At 40.5% G+C, this 24431-nt stretch overlaps 1 protein-coding gene across 29 annotated transcripts in view; it reads right to left on the bottom strand.

Moving 5' to 3' along the window:
* The window catches only part of MACF1 (microtubule actin crosslinking factor 1), a 328483-nt gene that overhangs the window by 105270 nt on the left and 198782 nt on the right, over nt 1-24431 (bottom strand). For 22 of the 29 annotated variants that reach the window (XM_027059599.2, XM_053211857.1, XM_027059590.2 and 19 more), the window contains 12 exons: nt 23516-23623; nt 23224-23322; nt 21233-21385; nt 20839-20927; nt 18614-18749; nt 9429-14876; nt 8431-8580; nt 6687-6902; nt 6450-6599; nt 4251-4484; nt 1873-2022; nt 599-832 (listed from right to left, as the gene is read on the bottom strand). In XM_027059599.2, coding sequence (XP_026915400.2) covers nt 599-832; nt 1873-2022; nt 4251-4484; nt 6450-6599; nt 6687-6902; nt 8431-8580; nt 9429-14876; nt 18614-18749; nt 20839-20927; nt 21233-21385; nt 23224-23322; nt 23516-23623 — 7167 coding nt within the window. The remainder of the gene's footprint in view (nt 1-598; nt 833-1872; nt 2023-4250; nt 4485-6449; nt 6600-6686; nt 6903-8430; nt 8581-9428; nt 14877-18613; nt 18750-20838; nt 20928-21232; nt 21386-23223; nt 23323-23515; nt 23624-24431) is intronic. The other 7 variants (XM_053211910.1, XM_027059598.2, XM_053211912.1 and 4 more) reach the window with 1 other exon arrangement.

Below are 24431 nucleotides of genomic sequence, written 5' to 3'. Positions count from 1 at the left end.
ACAGGCTCCAGGCTCTGAGCCATCAGCCCAGAGCCCGACGCGGGGCTCGAACTCACAGACCGCGAGATCGTGACCTGGCTGAAGTCGGACACTTAACCGACTGCGCCACCCAGGCGCCCCACCAACATTTTTCAATTGGAGGACTGAGTACACAGATAGCAAAAAAAAAATCTGTTTCTCTGGGGGGTGGGGGGGGGGTGGGGTAGGTGATATGAACTTCCCACCAACTATACTTGACTTAAAGCCCTTCAGGATGATTCTTATACAAATAAATCTTGACTGGGGTGCCTGGGTCAGGATCTCACAGTTCATGAATTCGAGCCCCACATTGGCCTCCATGCTCTCAGTGAGGAGCCTGCTTGGGATTCTCTCTCTCTCTGCTTTCCCAAGCTCTCTCTCTCTCAAAACAAATAAATAAACTGTAAATACACACACACATACATACATATATGACAGACCAACTCCAAAGTAACCCCTTTTCATAATTCTGTTCTCTGTAAGGCAATGAGTTTCCCTTCATTATATACCTTTTACTTATTTGCCAGGTACCAAAATTTTCATTTTTGAAAAATACCAAGTATCAAAGCAGTCTGGTTACCTTTTCAGTCTCCTGCTGTACGGCTGAAGTCACCACTTCTTCCAGCTCCTTCTGGGCCACCCGTGTCCGTTCCTGGAGAGCCTCATACTGTTCCTTAGCCTGATGAAGCTTCTCCCGAAGAGCTGTCAACTCGTGGGGGCTCAGCTTGGCCTGGTTCTCTTCCAGGAACCCTTCGATGTCTTTGACAACACTGGCAAATGAGGTGGCCCGATTCTGAATATCGTCCTGTAAATCCTTAACACACGAACACAGGGATGGTAGAGACTTCAGTGTTACTTCTTCTAAGATTGCTAACAGTGCGAAGATGGAATGGCTAGCATGACACAGACCTGCATTAGATGTGTGTCCCTCACTATAATCTGCTTTAAGGTTTAGGTCTAAGCCAATGCAAATGATTTCTAAGATTTTTTTACTTAAGAAATGTTCTAATATTTATTAGAAATATTAAATATTAAATTAAATATTTAAATTAAATATTAAATATTTCTAATATTTAATTTTCTAAGCAAAATTTAAATTTCTAAGCAAACATTTGATGAAGACAAAAGAGGAGACTCCCCACAAACATGATGTTTATTTTGTAATGAGTTATCTTCAAAGAGATCATTCTTCTATAAAGAGGAGTTGACAGTAGGATTCCAGCTGAGTCAAGGCTTGGTTTCTCCCTTATACTTCCTTGGTTATCACTTCTTCTCCTTCTTCTTTTTTTAAAGTAATCTCTATTAGCCAACGTGGGCTTGAACTCACTACCGCAAAATCAAGAGTCACATGCTGTACCAACTGAGCCAGCCAGGTGCCCCATCACTCCTTATCCTTAATGTGGCCTTCGAGGCCCAGCAGGATGTGGATCCTGCCTCCCATCATTCACTAATCTTCCTTTTGCTCATTGCAGTCCAACCAAACTAGTTTCCTTTCAGTTCTTGAATACATTGTACTTGGCATAGTCTCCTCCTCCTTCCATGCCTCTGTGCGTTAACTCCTATATACCCTTTGCTTCTCAGTTTAAGGTGACACTTTTTCAAACTAATCTTTTCTGACATCCTAGACAAGATTGGGTCTGGCTGTTATATATTCTTGTGTAACTTTTCCTTTATCCATACCATAGTTAATAACTACATGCTCGTTTTTATGATGATCTGTGTAATGTCTGCCTCTCCCATGAGACTATAAGTTTCAAGAGAACAGGGAGGTTTACCATTATGTTGCCTGGTACATAGCAGGCCTTTATAAATATCTGTTGAAGGAATGAGAAGAATGAATTAACTCATACTGACCTTTAAGTCACTCTGGTTCTTCTGCAAAGCGGAGAGATCCTGCTGGGTGGCTCTACCTTGGTGGCCTGCCAATGTGCTTTCTGCCTGTCCTAGCCAGTTGCAAAGATCGTCCAGTTTCTGGTAACAGGTATTTTGTTGTTTCTGCAGGGTCTAATTAAAATGCAAAGGGGCCGAGAGATAATTAATAATTCTCATTTTTACAAATAGAAGATAACTCCCTGAAATATGGAACAGGAATGTTATATCTTAAGGATGGAAAAGTTGGTGAGAGACTAGAACAGGAAAAAGCACAGAAGTCATATTCTGAAAGCTCCCCTCATTTGGACAGTCTGTTGATCCAGGTCAATAGTTTGGATAATTTCAGGTGAGAATGCTCCCAGGTTTTGGTTGGGAGTTCCTTTGCCAGACTGCTGTTATCTGGATTATCCCTGGAAATGGAGAACAGAGAGCCCAGATGCTTCAAATTCATATTCATATCATGGTGATAATAGTAAATTAGTGGTTTTAATCAATTCCTCCACCAGAACTGGAAGATATGCTACATACAAAGTTAAAATATGGAAAATTAAAAGGACTGGATTAGGAAGAAAAAAAATCAAGGAACTGGATAATTCATAAGCTAACTGAGCTTCTTAATAATTGAGCTGACTTTATAAATTAAATGTCTCACAGATGTAGACACCCATTAAATGGAATGATTACATGCCAGGCATGAGGGGCTTGGCTATTTTGAGAAGGAAACTGCCCAAGAATAGCAACTTTCTCAGTCCTTTAGGTATCTACACTGATATCAAAGAGAAAAGCCAGGCCCCGGGGGAGGGAGGGAATATGTTTCTGTGCCTGATCCTTTCTCCAGAACTCATCTTGGCTGCATGACACTGAAGCACCTAATTGAGCCATTGAGCATGATGTGTTCTCCTGACCATCCTTCTGGAACCATTTTCCACCAGTTTCTACCTTCTGATGGTGTTTTAGCCACCTGCACTTACAAACAGGTGCCCAAATTGGCCCTCTCTCCCCCTCTTTAGGACAAATAGAAGGGCTCTGGAAGAGAACTCCTAAGAGCTCTTCAGCTGTAAAACGGGATCTTCATGGGTTAGGATGGGTGCAGACTGAATCTGAAAAAAGCAAAGCAAACAAGTTAACACACGGACATACACATGCATTCAGGGCAAATATAGAGAGAAGCAGAGCATTTCTGACAATAACAAGGTTAATAAACATTGTGGAATCAATTATGTGCTCAGAGAGAATGTTCACATGCAGTTCTACCACCTGCTGCAGCTCTGCGGTCTACCCTGGATCCGGGCTATATCTTAAAGTGGCTCAGACCAATACTATTGCGTTAATTATCCACAAACTACACCATGCTATATAAGTTCCCAAGTGAGGATGTGGCAAATCTTCAGATTTGGAAAGTAACCTAAAGGGTTTCATTAGTATTTTATTTCAATTTCAATGCAGTTGGAGCAGGTAAGCAGTAATGGGGGACATACGGAACTGACCAACCTAATTTCCTCTAGGCCTAACTCAAAAGCTCAATTCGACTTTGCACGATACTTAATAAAGGCGACCCTGAGACAGATTGCTGGTGATAATGACATTCTAATAGCATCTTGCTGAATTCCAACTTTTCAAACAGCAAAAATGGCATAAGCATCATTTTTGGTATTTTTAGGTTATGATGTCACCATTAATGCAATTGTGTTGAGTTCTGCAAGAGGGTTATGTGTGGTAGGATGGTTTGTTTTCAAAATGTAACATCCTTGATTCTACACACTGTTTTCCATAATTGAATGAGCACTAGGCATTACAGTGTGAAGAAAGGTGCTAGAAAATAATAATTATTTTTAAAGTGCTAAAAAGTTAATATGATTCTGATAAAAATTTCTTTGTCAGCTGTTTGAAGGTGGTCAAGGAATATTACTGTCAATCATTTGAAAAGCCCCAGAATAAAACTCATTTCAAAACCATTCTTCTCAAGAGCTCAGAGTACCTAAATGTTCCTAATGGCCCTCAAAAGACTCCTGGGGGAGAAAAGAGGAGAAACTAGGGCTGGAGATTGAACTTCCATTTGAAAGTCAGAAACAATGAGGCACAGTGAGGGTAGAGTCTCACTAAAAAGAAAATACTTGCACATGCATACACAGGTAAACACATGTATTCTCTCACACACACATAAAACCAAAAACATGGCAAGGAAAACAGCCAGAATAGCTGCCTCCTAGACCAGAACCAAACTGGCCTGGAGGATGTGAAATTTCAAAATCGGCAAACGCAGGCTCCTAGAATTATGACGGATGGAGTCTGGCCAGAAATCTCAAAGACAGAGGATACCCCAAAAGACAAAGTGAGCCCAGCCGCTGGTTCAGTCTGACCTTGACCTGGACTGCCTGCTCCATTTGTTGAAAACGGCCCTGCAAGGCATCCATCTGAGCTGTGGCCTGCTCCGCAAGGTCTTGGAAGGACCTCTGCAGTTCATTCAGAAGCCTCAGCATCTGTCGGTTCTGCTGAGGGGATAAGTCCTGGGCATGCTCCGAGATAAAGAACTGAATATCAAAAGCAAGAGCATCCAGCTGAGATTTCCTGTCAGCCATGGGCTGCTTCAAATCCTAAGAAAGGAAATGAAACAAATAAAATAAATAAAAATAAAACTTCTAATTCTCTATCAAAGTAGAATCTGTTGGTTTTAATCAGAGTCAACATTAAAGAGAGGTTAATTTAATAATCAATACTGATAATTTCTAGGGCTAAACCAGCATAGGAAATCTCTCTCACTTCTGCTCTCTCCAAACTCCTCATATCTTACAATTAGGTTTCCTTTACTGGACTTTGATTTCCAAATGCAGTAAGCTTTTAATTATTCATGTCAATATAATTATACTACTTACTGTTCATCCCGGGTATCTACAGACAACATTTTTTTTTTAATGTTTGGAGAATATATCATGAATTTCCGGTCTGAGATAGATCTAATTGTATTTTCTTAGATTCAAACATCTATTTGTATTTGTCCAGCAGTGAGTTACCGGGAGACCAGAAGTGAGAAAGTACTCAATTTGTCTGTGGTTCACTAAACCATGATTTTGACAGTAAATGATGTTGCTTATACATTTTAAAAAGTGTAAAAAACTACAGCGAGACCTTCTTATATAACAGTTCCATTGCTTCCTTAAAGCACTAAAACCTGCCTAAACACTAGCATTTATCTGTTTTCAGGCAATTAAAAGCATGCAAAATTTCCACAAACAGTTAGTGATCATCAGCCGTGTAATACTGCAATGAAGACAATGAAGATATCTACATCGCTATCACTTTGAAACTGAGTGTAGTCAGCAGTCCTGCAGAGCAGGTGGAAAGGACTTCTGGGTTATTTATCATTAAGCTAAGGATCTTTCTTCACCTGTGACAAATGGATTTGGGAAACTGTCATTAGGAAAACAAGACTTAGACCATGTTTGTCTTCCCATAAAGGCATGCATTTAAGTTATAACTAGGGGAGGAAGCCAGTGCATGAGACGCTCTGTGTTTTTATACCATATACTATGTCACAGGATTTTTTTTTTCACTTTTTTTTTTTTAATACTCCTGTTAGTGAACAGAGCAAGTCTGCAACTCACTCCCCTAATGATATATTTGGATAAAAGGGTATAAACAAAGATGGCAGGTCAATTCTTGCAAGACAAAAAGGGATGGGGTTGGAAACAAGAAGCCTGACCATGGATAAACTCTTAGGACTGGGGAAAAGGAACAAAAGGAGGGGATATCTTTAGTTCTGCTCTGACTTTAGAAATAATTTAAGGAGTGTGCTATCCATAGTAGAGGGAGGGTAAACCACTGTGAGTAATATCTGATATTATCTTGAGTATAACCAAAACAAAGAACAATGTTGGGAGGAAAAAAAACCAAAACACCTCAGTTCTTGTATATCTCAGTCTTTACCTTTCTCTCACTGACCTATAAAAAGAATCAGTTAATTTAAAGCTTAACAAGAAGAAAAGCATCAGTCTAGATCAGGGGTTGGCAATCAACAGCCCCCAGGCTAAATATGTCTGCCATCTGTTTTTGTAAATAAAGTTTATTGTAACACATCCATGACCATTCATTTACGTACTGTCTACAGCTGCTTTCGTGTTTCAACAGCAAAAGTGAATGGCTGCTACAGAAAAGGACCGTTTGTATAAGACCAGCAAGGCCTAAAATATTTATTATCTGGCCCTTTGTTTGCCAAGCCATGCTCTCAACCATGGATCAACAATTCTCCTGAAATTAGTGTGTGTAAAATTAGAAACAAGGGATGGGTACTAGATGCTCAGTTATCAAGACAAGATGAAGTTGATAATCACAGACCATTCTGTAGACTCTCCCTCACAGAATAGCTGAAAGGAGAAATAACCATAATGACTGAGGTTCCAAGGGTATGAGAACCTAAAAGACTAAACACAGCAGACTTTATTTCTAAAATGGAAAACCAGTCTTTCGAAGATAGATAGATACTCGTTTGCCTGGCAGGAAAATAAAATTGACGCAATTCAAAGGACAACTAAAACATGCTTGAGAATGGGTGGACAGTCTACCTCATACCGCTGGAGACAGTGATTCAGGCTGTCTGCATTGGTGTCATCGTTATATTCTTTGCTGTTCAGAATAAGATTGGTATCGCCAACCCAGTCTCTCAGATCTTGAAGTCTGCCGTCTAGCTGTTCACGCTGACTTAACACTTTAGTCTAAGAAATAAATGTCAAATTAGACTATAAAAATCTTTGAGCCACCCCAGACGTTGTGAGCCTTTGTGAATAAAAACAAGAAGCTACCTTCTGGACTTCCATAGCACTCTGGAGGTGGAATAGTCTGGAACTCCAGGTGTCACTCACAGAGCTGAGGGACTTTTGGAGATTCTTGGCATCCTTCTCTAGAGCCTTCAACAGTTGAGCAGGAACTTCTTGAGGCTGGCTGATGATAATCTGATTTACACGCTCTAGTTGCTGATGAACCAAGGTGGACAGATCCTTTAGCTCACTGTCTAATACCTGAGGGGATAAAGTGAGTTACCTCCGAAATTAAGGCTAGAACTCTTACTATTTAGGAATCAACTGTGGACATAGTTTTCTGTCACTTATGCCTGCACATGCTTTACAGCTTAGAAAAAGGTTTTATGTACATTCATTTGTTTGATTCCCACAATCACTAATTCCTGAGGTAGGCAGAGCAGATATTATTATCCCATATTTAGAGAAGAGATGCCTCAGCACTTGAAAATGTTATTTTTGTATTTTACTTTATTTTATTTTAGTCCAAGATCACCCAGCTGATAAGCAATGGACTCAGGACTTGGATTCAGGTTTCCTGACTCAGTGTAGTACACCTTCTGCTACAAGATGATGCCTCTTCAAGAGTGTCATTAGCCTTATATAACGTGACACAAAATAAGTCTAATGAGTGGCACCCGGGTGGCTCAGTCAGTTAAGCACCGACTTCAGCTCAGGTCATGATCTCAGTTTGTGAGTTTGAGCCCGCGTCAGGCTCTGTGCTGACAGCTCAGAGCCTGAAGCCTGCTTCAGATTCTGTTTCCCTCTCTCTCCCTGTCCTTTCCCCTGCTCCTGCTCTGTTTCTCTCTCAAAAATAAACATTAAAAAAAAAAAAAAAAAAAAAAATATATATATATATATATATATATATATATATATATATATATATATGACAAATGAAAGAAGGACTCTTCCATTCCAAATTCCAAGGGGGCAGAACCAAAAAATATAAAATATCCCAACCCAGCCTTCCCAGTCTACAATATTCTGATCCTCAGCAAAAAAGCCAGAAATAAGCTGTGGAAAAGCTTGGTGGTTCTGGGCACTGTCCTCACCTGCTCTCCAGCCACCCAATGCAAGACCATACTCTGGATATTGAGAGAACTGCTCAGCTTCTACAGTCTGTCCTTGTTGTGACTCCAATCCTATGGCAAGTCTTAACCTCCAGGTTTCCCCATCTCAAAACTGTCTATGTCCTCAGGAATCCCATGCCATCAGTTATTACTTCTCTCCCCTAACGAGTTCTCCTTTTCTATTGGTTCTTTCTCTTGGCCCCCAAATCCACTCAAAACATTCCTCTTTCAGCGTACCCCCTCCAGCTAGTGCCCTACCTCTCTCTTCACCTGCACTACCAAACTTCTGGAAAGAACGATTTACATTAATTGCTCCCACCTTCCAACCTCCCATTTGTTCTCATGGCAACCTTGTTTATATCCTGCGATCTTACTAACACTGTTCTTATCAAGGTCATCAATGACTCTCTGGCACTAAATCTCCCTTTCAGTCCTCACTGTACTTAGTCCCCCTCCTGTATTTCCTCCTTCCATAACTCCTCCCTCGAGTCTCTTCTGCTTTGGTTTCTGGGAGACCAGTGTTTCCTGGTGTTCTCCAGAGATCTCCAGTTCTACTTTTTCAATCTCTTTTTTTTTTTTGTCCTTTAAATGGTTAGTATTTTTGAACATGTTTTTCCTCCTGAAGAGTCTCTATTTTCCCAAGCTGGTGGGCCTGGGGGAAGTCTCTGGGAACCCACCTTGGCCTGACACAGCAGATCCTGTAGCTCTGCCAGGTTTAGGTCCAGAGGTTGAATCTGTTTGGTCCTCATTTCAATGTCTCGTAATAGAGACAGATAAGATAGCAGCTTCTCATCATGTTCTAGGCAGAGTTGCCGGTTGAATACATTCTGTGGAACCAAAAAGAAAACTCACTCAGATCTGACATCCTCCTTTAAATATGCTTTTAAAAGTAGTTTGGGTCTTACCAATAGACAAAATAGAATTTTTACTACACATAGGGTGGGATGAAATAAAACATGTTGTCTTCAACTGTCAGACAAAAGAGTGATTTTATTAATTTCTTTGGGGAGGAGAGACTCATAGTTATCAACATAGCATCGTTTTAGTGAAACTTCCAAAAGCTATTCTGACTTCAGATAGTATTGCTCCAATATTTCATATTAGTTCCAATGTTGGTTTCTAAATTAAAACCCTTACGATTTTCGGAAAGACATGCTGCCTATTTTCGAACAGCTGTATAACAAACAGATGATGATAAATTAAGTTATACCTTAGAGAATCATCTAGTCCCTGAAGCTGTATGGATGCACACAATTATACATATGTAAACTCAACATCCAGTCAAGAGTTTTAGCATTAAACTGGTTATATCTAAAATACACACACACACACACACACACACACACACACACACACCACACCACACACACACACACACACACACACAGGGGTGCCTGGGCAGTTCAACTGCTTAAGCATCCAACTCTTGGTTTCAGCTCTGGACATTATCTCACGGTTCGTGGATTCAAGCCCTGCATCGGGCTCTGGGCTGATGGCACGGAGCCTGCTTGGGATTCTCTGTCTCTCCCTCTCTCTGCCCCTCCCCTGCTCACTTGCTCTCTCTCTCAAAACAAAGAAATAAACTTTTTTAAAAATAAAATAAAATAAAATAAAATAAAAATAAAATAAAATAAAATAAAATACGTATATACAAACACACCATTGGCAAACTTACTTTAGTTGCTCGGAAGGGCTCTGGGTTTACACCTTCATGTCCCTTTCCCCCAGGTGTAGTCGTGAAAGCAGTCTGTTCACCGCCAGGGCTTTCTCGGAGCTCTTCTTGTGGGGTCCTTTCATCCATCTTCATTGTAGGGTATATGAGCGGCACTGGATTTTCTTCACTGGTCTCTGCAATAATGGGACTAATGGCGGCATCTTGTTGCCCTGTCCTCTCTTTTTGAGACACATCTTTGAAGAGTTTCTCTGGAAGAAGGGACACTAAGACTCTGGGATTGCCCTGAGTCACTATGCCCTCAAAAGATGCTGCCTCTACATCTGTAACTGTAGGGCTGGACATTTCTAGAAATTTCTCTCCAGTTATTTCCTGAGTTGTTACTATTTTAGATGCAAGAATTCCACAGATTTCATTATCACTTTTGCTGTCTTGATGATAAAAGTCCTTTTTGTCTGAGACTTCCAGATAGCTGACTTCTTTTGGGTCTACTCTAGAAACTGTACTTTCTTCCAGTTTAAGAGTTCTTGTTGAGTCAGAAGGTACTTCTTGGTATGATCTTTCTTTATATCCATTAGATGAGCGAATCAGATCTTTGGTTTCTTTGGTTTTAAAAGTAACACAGGAATCTTGGTAATCATTGGTCTCTGGTCTGATGGTTCCCTGGAGAGGCTTGTTTGTTTCAGAAATTTGGGATCTGCCTGCAACTTGGGTCTTTCCAACTAATTCCTGATAGTGTAATCCTTTAGGTCCTGGGGTCATAGAAGAGAATGGTTCACTCTGGGCCCCACAAGTAATTTGAGAAAAATTTTCTTCTGCTTTTAAAGTTAGGCAGAGGTTTAAATTTTTTACTTCTCCTTCACTGACTTGATTGGGTTTGAAGAATGTTAAAGCATCCTGATTTACAGAAATTCCTTTGGGTATCATTGGGGAAGAGTTTTCATCTTTACAAATAATAGAAAATTCCAGCTCTCTACCAGCTTCTTTTTCACTAATGGCTATTTCCACAGGTGGATTCTCTACGGTGGATCCCTGGTCAGCTGTAACAATGGTTTCTTGATTCAACTTTTCTTTGGAAAGAACTGGTTTGTGTGTTTCAACACTTTCTTCTAGATTCATCTCCCTCTCCTTCCTCTTACTTTTCTCTCTGGTATTCATTGATTTCTGCATAACCTGCTCACTCAGCAATCTGCCTGAAGTTTCATAATCTGATTCCTGTACTTCTGAAATAATTCTTTCTTGGTTTTCCCTTATCTCTTTAGAATCTGGACCTGACGTAGACCATTTCATATGGGAAGTAATTTCTATTTGGGCTCCTACTGTTTCCTGCTCTTCATTTGTGTTTTTTTCCACGTCATTACTAGCCACCTCTCTGAATTTAAAATCATGAGCTTCTGAGCGAGAGAGTGTCACTGAACCTTGGCCCAACAATGTACCTTTATGATCACCAGGACTTATGATACCAACAGATTCTTCAGCATCTGGAGAAACTCTCTTTTTATCTTGATCCTTGCACTCCATTTCCTGTAATGAAATCTCCATGCTCTTTTTGGCCTGCCCCCCATCAGAAACTCTTGTTTGAACCTTTCCTTGTACAGTCTGACTTGCAATCTGAAATAATTTCTCACTTGCTCCTTTACCACAACTCATTCCAGCAGTCTGATTACATACAACTAACATTTCCTTTCTTAGAAATTCCTTCTCTATTTCACATACTTCAATCCCATCTTGCTTTTCAATCTGAGCCCCGTGATTGCAGGACTCTAAAGGATCTACCTGGATCATAGCTGCCAGTTCAGGACTGATCAATCTTTTCTCAACAGCTTCCTTTAAAGTCACTCTCTGATCATTAAATATGTCAACAATTCCTCCATTTAATACCTGATGAGATGCAATAATTTTAACCATGTTTTCATCCACTAATTTCTGTTCTAAGGCTGATGCCAATGTCAGTCTTTTTCCTGTGGCAGTATCTATGATCCCCCCAGTATTTGCTTGAGCTTCCAAAACCTTCAGTGTAGATACAAAGTCCACTTTTCCAAGCTGAGTTGCTTGAGACAATGTAAGCACTTTGTTGCTTGCTCCATCTTTAATGTCTGAGAAGGGAATTACTTCTAGATATCTCTGTCCAGATTCAATATCAATCTTACATTTCTTTACTAATTCTGAATAGGGAACAATTCTGTAATTCTCAGGATCTACAATCCCATGCATCATTCCTGAAGACAATATTGCTTCATTAGTTAACAGTCCTTCTTTTTCAGCTTCTGCCAAGGTCAATCTCTGGCCAGAAATGTGATCTACAAAGCTTCCAGGCAAAGCCTGAATTTCTTGGATTTCTCTTTTCAAGTCTGGGTTAACAAGTTCTAATTTTATGGCTTCAGAAAGGGAAATAGTTTCCTTGGTTTCAGGATGAAAAAAGCGATGGAGGCTTAAGTTCTCAACTTTTCTGAGTTTCTTGGCTAAATCTTCATCAATGATGCCATGTTCAAAGGCATTATCAACAGAAAGTCTCATCCCAGATGTATGGTGAATGATACCTCCATCCGCCACCTGCTTGGTCAGCAACTGAACAGCCTCCTCTCTCTCCAGAAGTCCTCTGTCAATGGACTGCATGACTGTTAAAGGAGCTTTGCTCTCAGGGTCTAGAATTCCTGTTGTTTCCATTTGTAAGCTAATAAATCTCTCCCTGACTGTTTTCTCAGCATCTCTGCCTTTGGAAGCTTTCTCCAGATTTATAAGCTCTGTCTCATCAGCACTGTCCACCAAGCCAAGATTTGAGGCCAAAGTTACTGAAACTTTTTTGCTTCGTTTCAGGTCAACAATGCCACCAGTCACCACCTGCCCCTCTAAAATTCTCAAGGCTATTTGTGTGTCAAGAAGTCCCATTGCAACTGCTTCCCTCACAGAGCAGAGTGTGTGGCTACGGGGGTCTAAGACTCCACTTATAGCTTTGTCCGCCCTGAGGACATTATGTAATAGTTTCTCATCCATCAGACCTTCATCGATGACTTCTTCAGTAGTCAAAGACTCGCAGGTCTGAGAGTCAAAGAAGCCGCGAAACATATTCAGCTTTCCCATTAGTTTGACGGCAGTGTGGCTGGGCACAATACCTTGGGCTATTGCTTCATTTAATAAGAGCTTCTGACCTGTTTGTCCGTGAATGATACCACCATCTAGTAATTGTGCAGATAACGTATTTAAGGTAGCTTCCGGGAGCAATTCTGAAGGATGACTGCATGGCAGGGAGGTTTCATGACCATGATCTTCTGCATCTGTTTTTTCTAATGTCATCGTACTACCACCTGCAATGTTGTGTCCTTCTGGATTATGTTTATGGTCATCCCTACCCAAAAATGTTTTATTTAAGGTTTTCTGTTTATCTAGAGTATGAATGTTCATGTCATCTTCAGACTTTAGCTCTGATTCTAAGTCTAGAGTTTTCTTTATCTGAAATTGTGGTTTTTCGCTTTGGGGTTTTAGGAGTAGCCTCCCAGTTTCACCTGGAATTTCAGTTTCAAGTGTATTTGCTTGTTCTGTCTGACACAGAAAGGAAGCCTTTCTGGAATTCTGCCATTCTTCCTTAGGTGTCTCGACAGAGAAAGGCTCTTTGCCTACTGCCAAGGTCACAGCTTCAGCTTCCTCAGTGGGTACCGTAAGGAGAAATCCCCTGCTAACCTTTTCTCTGGTAGACATTCCTGTTAGTTCTTCCTTTTTGGTACCTAGCAATTGTCCTTTTAACTCTGATTGGACTTTATCTAGGACCATCAAAGAATCAACATTTGGATTTCTCACTTTTTGTTCCCCCACAAACAGCTCCCTTTCAGAATTCTCTACTGAGGAACCTTCAGTTTCCATTGTGGTCCTTTTGCCTTTTGCTTCATTGCAATCTGCCTGAGTGGGATAGTCTTTGTTCTGAGAAGAAATCTGGAGCTCACGTGGCTTCACACTCAGTCCATCACAGAACGTTTCTGTGGTTTTGACATTCACCAATTCTTGTAATCCCTTGGGACTTTCTAGTCTCTGATGCCCAATTTCAAACACTTCTGGAGGACTTGCTTGATATTCTCCTCTTGCTGTCAGTGTCTCTAACAGCTCATCATCTACCAGGAGCAGCCTCTGTCCATCCTGCACATTAATATAGCTGTGAGTCATCAGCTGAAACAATAGCCTCTCACCATGGCTTACTACGCCCTCAGTTTGGCACCTGCTGTGTGGTAGACCTACTGCTCCAGGATTAATGTTCAATTTGCTTCGTTCTGAATAATCTGCTAATTGCATGTGGGGCATCACATCAGGTATGCAAATGGATTTTAAGTTATTGACAAGATCTTTGTCCAACATACCATCTTCTACTGCTTTTCTCCAGGACCAAACCTCTGTGCTTGCTGGCAGAAACAGAGCTTTAATATGTTGTCGGCCACTAAGGATTTTGTGAGCTAGTTCAGTAGACACAATACCTTGTTCCAGGGCATCTGTGATTGGGAGGATCTCTCCAGATTCAGGCCACAGCAACCCCATGAATGACCAAAGGGACTCCAGAATCACAAGAGCAATCTTAGCAGCTACTAGATCATTGCTCACTGCTTCATCTATTGTCAGCCTATGCCCAGTGATGGTGTCTATGATGCCTCCTGTCTGAAGCTGCCTTATGAGAATAGCACAGGCCATATCTTGGTCAATCAAATTATGTCTTACAGCCTCTTCTACAGTAAGTCTGTGTCCTGTTCTTGGATCTACTATGCCACCAGCAAAAAGCTGAGCTTCCAGCAGCCGGACAGTGACCTGCCTATCTATTAGGCCTTCCTGAACTGCACGAAAAACACTAACCTTGCGGCCTGATTTTAGGCTCACCATTCCCCCTGCCAGTTGTTTGACGGGGAGCAGTTTCAACCCTGATTCCTGGTGGACAATACATCTCTGCGTCAGATCTAGCAAACTGATTTTCTCAGCTGTGTTGGGGTCTATCAAATTCTTGGATGATTTCAAGTAAGACTCTAACACTGAGTGAAGCCTTGCAGAAATAAGGCCTTGGTGAAAAGCCTCCTCTAGGTTGACGCAGCCCTCGTTAGGAGGGAAACTGAAACCTCCAGTTGCCAGGTGAGCTTCCAACACTTTTAGTCCAATTCTCTCACTGATTATTTTCTTTTCAATTGCTTCCACCACGGAAGGAAGGCCTTTGCTCTCAGTAAGCCTGCTTATTAAGGACAGGGCATCCTGTAGCTCCCACAGCTGCTGGTACACCTGGGGATTAATGAGGTTTCTGGCTAGACCCTCTTCCAGAGAGAGCTTTTCACTGGTCTCAGGGGCAATGAGGCCAGACATGATAACCTGGGATTCCAGGAGCACAAGGCCTGTGTCTTGGTCAATGAGGCCCTTTTGCATGGCTTTGAAGATGGGAAATATCTCCACTGTGCCTAGGTCAATCACCCCAGCAACAGCTCTGCAGCCCTAAAAGGAAAACGAAAAAGAAAACTGAATCAGAGAAGCATGCCTGGTGAAAGCATTCCTTCAAAGAACTATAGTCTATCAAATTCTGACCACAAGAAAAACCCAGCCTGGAATGAGCCCCAATGTGTAGGAAACACTGAAGCCTGGCACCGTTAATACTAAAAAAGAGTTTTTCTAAACTGCAGAATGTTGAACGTGGCTGGAAGTTCACAGATTACTTGACAGATGCTGGCATTAAGCATATCTGAGTGACAAGCTCTACAAAGTAGCAAGCGGTGAAGGTGAAAGGTCAGCTCTAAGACTAAATCACCACAAAGGTTCTTCCAGAAATCTACCAGTTCCTCAAAAGTGAAAAGTCAACCCTATAAAACAGCTTCTCAGTGTTGTAACCTGTGCAGAAGATCCTGAAGTAGGATGTCTCTGCCAATGAGTTCGGCAGGACCAATCCACAGGATTAGAAGAGTCAAGCAGCCCAATGGCCACATGACATGTGTGCAGCTCTGTAAACAGCCCAACGTGTACCACTCAAGCAGCTGTTCCACAGCTGGGGCAGTCTCATGCAGTGGCCACTGTAAGTATTTCCCAAGGCAATGGCTCTTGGTTAAATTAGTTCTGGGAATCAGAAGTAGCAAGTCAAGGAAGGAACAGACTGGGGACCTTTGCCTCTAACCACTAGGAACTTTTCTTCTGGTCCAGGCTAAAATGGGTAGTACAGCCTCCATGATACACCTACAATTTGTTGGGCACTTAATATATTTATTGAGCACTGATATTTACTTCTCACAACAATCCTATGAAAACAGTTATTTTAATCTTTAGTTTCCAGATGAGAAAATGAGGCCAGCGAGGTTATTAAGTAACTTGTCCAAGGTCACAAAACAAGTGAGATTCAGAGTCAAATCAAGGCCTGACTCTAAGTCTCATGCTATTAAATTGCCTCCTCTATCAGACCCAGAAGAGCATGAAGGAAAGGCACAGTAGACTGCATCACACTCAGGAGTTAGGTCCTACGTCCAGTAAAGCAGGAAAATCTACACATTGCCAAAATTACCCTTCCCAAAAAGCCTAAAAATGGCTCCTTCCTGTTTGAAAGCCTTTTATCACAGAATGATGGTATTCAGAAATTAAATCGTTTAACGGGCGCCTGGGTGGTTCAGTCAGTTAAGCGTCCAAGTCTTGATTTCAGCTCAGGTCATGATCTCATGGTTCATGAGATCAAACCCTGTGTCAGGCTCCATGCTCCAACGTGGTGACTGCTTGGGATACTCTCTCTGCCCCGCCCCTGCTCATGCTTGCTCTGTTTCAAAATAATTAAACTTAAAAAAATAAAAAAGATTAAATCATTCAAGTGTTTTGTCACTTACTTTTATTACTTTCAACTTTCTACCTCTTCTTGTTTATGTTCATTATCTTTGTTTCCTATAGATGATTTTGTCTGCCCCCTTCAGTCAGTATTACTTTCTGATCCTTGTTTAACTCTTGAACTAATCCATGGAGGATTTATCCATGGAGGATGTTGTTGAAGCAACTGCCAATCACTTCCCTGCCTCCTAAATAATGCATTCCATTCTGTCTCAGGGAGAGTAAACTCTGTAAGAGCAGGTACCCTGCCCATTCAGTGTCTAAGAACAGTACCGGCAGTTCAAGAAACATTTGTTGAATTAATGAATAAATTGGTAAACAGTAAGGAAATCCTTAAAATCTTTAAACTACTTGCCCCCAGATTTTAAAGGCATGCACTGAGAATTTCAAATTCAATTAGTTGCACAGTATAAGAGACAAAGAATGGAGAGCAAATGAGGGAATACATTTGGTTCACATCCCTAATCTCACTGTATTTATTCAAATAATGGACTAACACATAGAATTCTCACCACTACTTAAAATATTATGTGTTGTTCCCCATCCTCCTTCTGTGCTCTGAACCTAGAAAGTAGTTCCACTTGTATGACGCAAATGTACATTATATGCATTTACCAGGTATTTGTTCTATAGAGACTGAAGGGAAAAATCGCACTAGCATAGGACTCTTTGAGATACATGAAAAATTCCTTTTATAAAATCCATGTAAAGACTGTTCAGAAGCAGACAAGATGACAAAGGAAAAAATTCTTTTGAGAACTTCTAATTTCTTCTGTGAGATTCCTCAAATACTGATATTGAAGAAAAACCTGGATTCTAGCCAATTGCTAGACAAAGAGAAAAGACTACAGGCTGTTCCTTCCAATACTCTCAGGATTGAAGGACAGGCAAGAAGCACCGAGCCGGGCAATAATCCAGAGAAATCCAGTTCAGTCCCACCAAACATGGGCATTCTGACCTAAACAAGCAGAGAAAGACAGACGGAGAGGAGGAAAGGAAACGTAAAAGGCTTCTACTTACCAGAGTCGCAGCACGCCTTGGGCAGATAGAGAGAGAGCCTTACGGAGCAGCTCAGCCGCATCGCACACACAGTGTAAGCTTGGGGTTAGCGTCCAGCATGCGACTGTTTGTTTTTTTGTAAAAAAGAACCCCAAACAGGTCGTCCTCTTTTTCCCTTTTGTGCATTTGTGCTTAAACTCCAAAGGGTTAGTGAAACTTGTAAGCAAGGATGTCAGTTAATCAGAACAATACTTCACATGAAACACACAAACAGTAACAGGGGACACATCATGCTCAATGTAGTGGTGCTCAGCAGCTTGTCTTTCTTTCTTTTCCCCCCCTTTTTTAACCTTTCAAAATGAGAACTGGGTGTTCTCAGCAAGCAATTGTTAAAACTTTTCACATACTCCCTTATATGGTGAAGCAATAAGCCATTAGAAGTGGGCTACCTTACATAAGGATGCTAAACCAGCATATTCTTTCTGGAAAACTACTCTCAAACAAATCATAGCTGGTTCTGTCTTGTGATCTTTATAACTCTAGCTCCTGATGCACCAATTTCATACCCAAGGACCAGAGTCAAAGCATGTTTTGTCTGAATATCATTTTGAGCATCATCAAGACCAAATCTGACAACCACATGAGCTTAAATTTTGACCTGCCCCACATAATTTGGCCATTGCTTCACAACATAGGAAATAAGCAGGCAAACACATATATATCCCAGAGACACATGTATATAATATGGTAAGTTTACATATACACACAAAAATCCAGGAAGAACTCAGGACAACCAGCAGGAACTTGACAATTTTCCTATGGTCTGGGAAGGGAACATGAGTGGGAACTGGTAAAGATGTCACACTATGGAATGACCATGGGTGAGGGGAACCAGCGTCTCAGTCAGTACAACCAATCCCCCAGTTTGCTTGGAAAATGAACATTTCTCACTTATTTAGTAGCTATGAAAAAAAATATGGAGGAAGAAGTACATGGCCTTTTCTTCCCAATATTCAGAACTTCTGGCTGTCAACTTTTGAATGACAACGCCATGAAGGAGTAATCTTGCTGCCCTGTGATCAGATATAATATAGGATTTATATTCTCTTCAATTGCGGTCTGCCATAAAATGGCAGAAACAGAAACTGTAAATCAGGTCTACAGTGTTGGCCATAAGTGCCTTCTAGTGTTCTTGACTGACCAATACATCATGGAACCCCAGTAGAGAAACACAAGACAAATGGCTGCTATGGTGAGGTTAAAAATTAAGTCACATTGGTCATGGAAAGCTAGTGAACATGATTCTCAATCAGCAAAGCTGCTTTCATACCATTCAAAAGGTACCTTTCCTATTTGGAGAGAGAAACTAAATGTACCTTTTGTTCTGTCTGTTGGGCCAACTGGCTCTGAAGTTGCTGAAGCTGGTTTGCTGAACCATCACAAAGGTCATGGTAAGCCTTATTTAGGGCATTTAATTGTTCAGATATTTGTTCCTTCTCTTTTTCTGAGAGCCTAGAAGATGAAACATTGAAGCTCTTTTAGGGAAAAACGTTCTCTTCTAAAAATAAAATATTTTAAACAGACAAAAGAGAAAATAACCTCTCATTTACCTATTACCCAACTATCCACCTTTGCCAAGTTTTAGTATCATACCAGATATACTTTAGATCTTTTTCATGGAAATAAGACATTACGGATATATTCAAAGTCCCATGTACATTTGTCACCAACCCTGTTCTTTTACCTTTCTCCCTAGAGGTAATCGCAATCTTGGATTTGGTGAATTTTGCAACTACCCATCAACTTATTGAGATTTCCTAAGCTCTCCTTAACTCTCCCACTTTTTTCTTAATCTATCATTCCTCCCTACGATCTTCAGTATCTTCTTTTTGTAGTCCAGACCCCACAGTCCATAGTCTCTATTAGCTCCCCATTATTAGCCTTGCACTCTGTCCTTGCTAATCTGATTAAACTCCTGCCCCAGATCAATAGAATCACTGGACTTCTCTGCTCCTGCCTGCAGGCTAAGTATATCCTCTGTGTGTGTGTGTGTGTGTGTGTGTGTGTGTGTGTGTGTGTGTGTGTGTGTCTTGGGGTGGGGGGAGGGAGGAGACCCTATGGAGGAGATCCTACTGGTTTCCAGCCTCTAGTGGACCTGAGAGCTTCCTGACAACCTTCTTGGAGGCCCCAGTCAATCCCAATTCCTTTGCCCTGTGAGGGAGCTATCCTCACAGCAAACAACCTTTCAGTCTATTTCAAAAGGAATTGCAGACCACTGGGCATGAATTCACTCACCTTCTGGCTTCACTCCTTACATATTTACCTCTATCCACACCTTTCCTAATCTCCTTTTCCTCAAACCTCATAGGAAAAGCTGTCTTGACTCTGGTCTAGGGTTGTACTTTCTACCCACTGATAAATTGTGTCCTCTCCTATAACTCTGGGACCCCTCTCCTGTTATTATTCAATCTCTTTCTCCCTTTTGGTCCTTGAGACTCAGTCCATAAACATAGCTAAGTTCCTCTGATCTTTCAAGAAGAGGTCTTTCTTGATTGTATATTCTACTCTAATTATTTACTGTATTATTTACCGCCATTTCCTATGGCTAAGCTTCTTGAAAGAGTAGTCTAATTTTGCTATCACTAACTTCCTCACCTCATGTACTCCCCGTCATACTGAATCTGACATCATGCCTCAACTTTTCATCAGTCATCAAAAACTTCCAACTTGCCAAATTCAAGAGAAACATCTCAGTCTCAGTCTTTCTTGACCTCTGACCACTTTCTCCTTTTTGGAACACTATTCTCTCATAGGTTCTAAAGTATTACTCATAATATTCCCTCTATTTCTATAAGGCTTCCTTTACAGGCTGAAAAGTACCAAGACGCCCTTGAACCCTTGTAAACTAATCCATTCATGGTTTCTACTATGCTGATGACTCAGATCTGCATCACTTTAGACTTCTCTCATTAATTCTAAATTTACATACACACCTCCCCATTGGACAACTTTAGTGGAACTATGTAAGGCATAAATTAACATATGAGGTACCTTCTAATACATTCTAAGTATTTCCACTCTTATGTCCTGTGGGCTCTTCAGGTTCATAATGTCTAAGAATAAAGCTGCCTTCTCCCTCAATCCACACCTTCTCGTGTATTCCCTATCTTGGTTAGTGACATCACCATACATTCAGAGACCTAAGCCAGAAACCTAGAAGTTATATCTGACAATCTTCATTCGTCACCAAACCCTGTAAGTTCATCATCCTTAATAACTTTTGAATTCTTGCCCTTCTCCACCCTCAACATTTCTCGCCCATATTATCACAACAGCCTCTTTACTGGTCTCGGGCCTCCACTTTGTGAATGTATTCTCTGTAAAACTGTTCTAGAAATCTTCATCAACAAAATCCAATCATATAGAAGAGACTCCTCCCCATAGTCAACAAGGTAAAATGCAAACTCTTCAGCATGAACAATGAGGCTCTTCATAATCTGGCTCTTGCAGCCCTAAATTCTCCAGTCTCCCTGTGACCTTAAGTTTTAGCCAAGTAGATTCAGTCCCCTACATGTGCCAAAATTTCTCATTTAATACTCACTTATGACCATGCTTGGCCAAGAAGATCTGTGACGTTTTAATGGCCTCAGAGACTTGTTCCCTCTTGGTTGTCAGTTCCTCTGCCAGAACCTAGGTGGTAGAAACAAAGAGTATAGCCTCAGAACCCAATAGATCAAAGAATCAAAATTATTTGAAATAACTTTTTAAAAATCCTAGGGAAAAACCTAGCTTAGGTCAGATTTTTATTACCAATAAGCTATATAAAGTTGATTAAGAAGGTAAAGTACAAATAGGATGACTTCTTAAATTTCTTTAAGTTAGGCAGTTAACATTTATTGAGAATATCATTCCTGGGATGGCCCATATGTGATTTGTTTTATTCCATCTAACGCATTCTTACATATTATTAAGAGACAGATGGCTCTTCTACTCACCTGCTGTTCTAAAATAGCTTTTTCAATGTCCGTCGATTCTTTGGTCTGGGATGAGGTAGCTTTGCTTTGTGTGTTCCTTGCTAGGGTAGACACCCAGCCCAAAAGTTCTTTAACCTTCTCCACATGCTCCTGCTTTTCCTCTTCTACAACTTTCTAGAACAGGAATTAGAAAATCAGTATCTTGGTCAATGTCTTATTAAACTGGCCTGACTTCTGATTTCCTAAAATAGAGACACAAAAGTTACCTAAATCAGTACGAAGCTAAAATAACCCCAAGATAAATATAATTTACCCAGCCTAGAACATTGTTCATAGGTGCTTAACTGTGTGATACTAGTAGCCAAATTCAACATATCTAGGTTAGCACCTTTCTAAAAAAGAACAATTTTTTTAACATAACATATTCAATAATTATTTACTGATATTTAAATATCCTTTAAATATAGCATCTTTTTTTCATGATTCTTAGATTTACAGGTAAAGAGAATGAAGTCTACAGAGATTAAGTGAGATAGTTATGACATAAAGGAAGTTTTTTGCTAATTCGCATAGGCAAAAATTGGTATGAGTTAGTATTTCCAAAGCGTTTCTTTTATAAAAGTGAGCAACATACAGAAACTTATTTTGCAAAGACGTAGATTTGTATAAGATTATATACTCATTACAACAAATTCACATAATCTGAAGTGCATAACATATATCCCTTTAATCTCATTCCCCAGAATTTTGGTGTCCACCTGGCCCTTGAACAACACAGGTTTGAACTGGGTGGGTCCACTTATACACGCATTTTATTTCATAAATACAGTTCTTACATAAATGTATTTTCTCTTTATCATGATATTCTTAACATTTTCTTTTCTCTAGCTTACTTTAAGAACACAATATATAATAAATCTCTTTCATAATTTTAACAGTTTCATAGCATCCCAATGTATGGAATTTGTATGTTTCCAACTATTTCCCATTGACAAATTATGCTTTATTAAGGATCTTTGTTCATATCTCCTTTCTTCATATTTACAATATATCTACAATGAAGACACTTGGAAGAGGGAGAGTTGGGACATTATACAGTCAATCCTCATTATTCAAATTCCGTATTTGTGAATTTGTTCTACTCACTAGAATTTATTTGTAACTCCAAAGTCAATACTTATAGCAATTTTGTAGTCTTTTCCAGATATGCCCAATGTTCCCAGCTGAGGGTGACACTGTACCTTCTCGTTCCAGCTCTTATACTATAAACAAGTATTGTTTTCACAGTCTATTTAGTATCATGTTTTTTCACAATTTTTTTTGGTGATTTCACCATTTAAAATGGACCCAAGCAGGGCACCTAGGTGACTCAGTCGGTTAAGCGTCCCACTCTTGATTTCGGCTCAGGTCATGATCTTGCAGTTTGTGAGATTAAGCCCCGCATCAGGCTCTGCACTGATGGCACGGAGCCTGCTTGGGATTCTGTCTCTCCCTCGCTCTCTGACCCTCCCCCACTCATGCTCACGCTCTCTCAAAATAAATAAACTTAAAAAAATAATTGATTTATTTTAAAAATAAAATAAAATAAAATAAAATGGACGCAAGCACAGTGCTGAAGTGCTATCTCATGTTCCTAGGCAAAAGAAGGCTGTGAATGCCTTACAGAGAAAATGTATGTTAAATAAACTTCATTAGGTGTGAGGTATAGTGCTCTTGGCCTGAATCAACAAAATATATTAAATAAGGTATTTTAAAACAAAAACACACATAAAACAAGGTTATGTATTATTCACTGACAAAAATGTGTGACCAGAGGCTCACAGGAACCTAACCCTGTATTTCCCCTAAGTGTAAGAGTGCAGTATTCCCTAATGTGGTGTGCATAGTAACTTCACAAAACATGACTACGTGAATAATGAAAATTGGCTGTGTGTGCACTTTAAATTTTGCAAGAGGAAACACAGGATTTTTAATTCTATTTTCAAAATGATTTAGGACCCAACCATCCTCACCTCTTCCTCCTCTAGTCGCCGGAGCGCATCACTGATGTATTTTACATGCTGAGTTGTTAAGGTCACCAGAGCTGTGTAGCGAGTCCTCAAGTCCATGAACTATGGTTCAGAAAAACAATTTAGATAAATTATCTTCCGGAAAAGTATATTTAAATAGTTGAAAATGAGAGGAAGTTTTCATGAAATCACATGCTCAACAGAAAGGTGAACCCTAAATCAAACTGTCAGGGCCCCAACAAACAAATCTTTCCTTAAGGGAAGACAGTGGCATGTCCTTTCCCCACCCTTTCACCTCTTGCGTGATGGCATCTGAGGAGGAAAGCATGCGACGGCGCTTGCCAGGGGATTTCTGCTGTGATTCCACAAATGCCTTGTATGTCATCAGTTGCAATTCATAGTCCTGGGAGAGGAAGACATTTCACCACATTTACACATACTCATGCAACATAACTCATGGAACAGAATCATAGTATTTCATTGCTGGAAGGCACTTTGGTGATCATTTAAACCAGTGATTAGCAAACTTTTTTGCTTAAAGGGCCAGGTGGAAACTATTAGGCCATACGCTCTGTCCTAGCTGCTCAACTCTGCCACTGTAAGGGAGGACAACTGGAGACAATCAGTAAATGAAAGGGTGTGATGGTGTTATCATAAACCATCATGGATGGACACTTGAAAGCTGAAGTTCATAGAATTTTCATGTGTCATGAAGTATTCTTCTTCTTTGGTTTTTGGGGTTTTTCTTGCTATTTCTCATGGGCCACGGAAAGATAGTGTGCAGGCTCAATTTAGCCTGTGGGTCATAGTTTGCTGACCATCCTCATCCTCTCATACATTGGGAACCTGAGGCCTAGAGACAGGAAGTGCGTCTCCCTGACTACTCAGTGGGTGAGTAACAGAGAGATCCTAAACCGATGCTCTTCTCATGTTGCTGTGCTATGCTGATATCGCCTCTGCCATCCTGAGAGTGCTGTCCTCATCCAGGACCCCTTCCTATCACATACGGATGGGTGCCAGGGAGCCTCTTATTACTCTCCTGCCTTTACTCTCTTCTCAATTTCTTTTCTATCCTGCCACCAGAATAGCTTTTCTAAAACACAATGATGATCACTTCATTCCTCTGTTTGAAAGCTTTTAATGATCTAGAGCAGAGCTTCTCAAATAGCAACATGCACATAAATCACCTTGGGGATCTTGTTGAAACTGAG

The sequence above is a fragment of the Acinonyx jubatus genome, chromosome C1 (genome assembly GCF_027475565.1).
Source record: "Acinonyx jubatus isolate Ajub_Pintada_27869175 chromosome C1, VMU_Ajub_asm_v1.0, whole genome shotgun sequence".
NCBI lineage: Eukaryota > Metazoa > Chordata > Mammalia > Carnivora > Felidae > Acinonyx > Acinonyx jubatus.
Note: the sequence above shows the minus strand (reverse complement) of the source record. Positions and strands in the feature narration are given on the sequence as shown.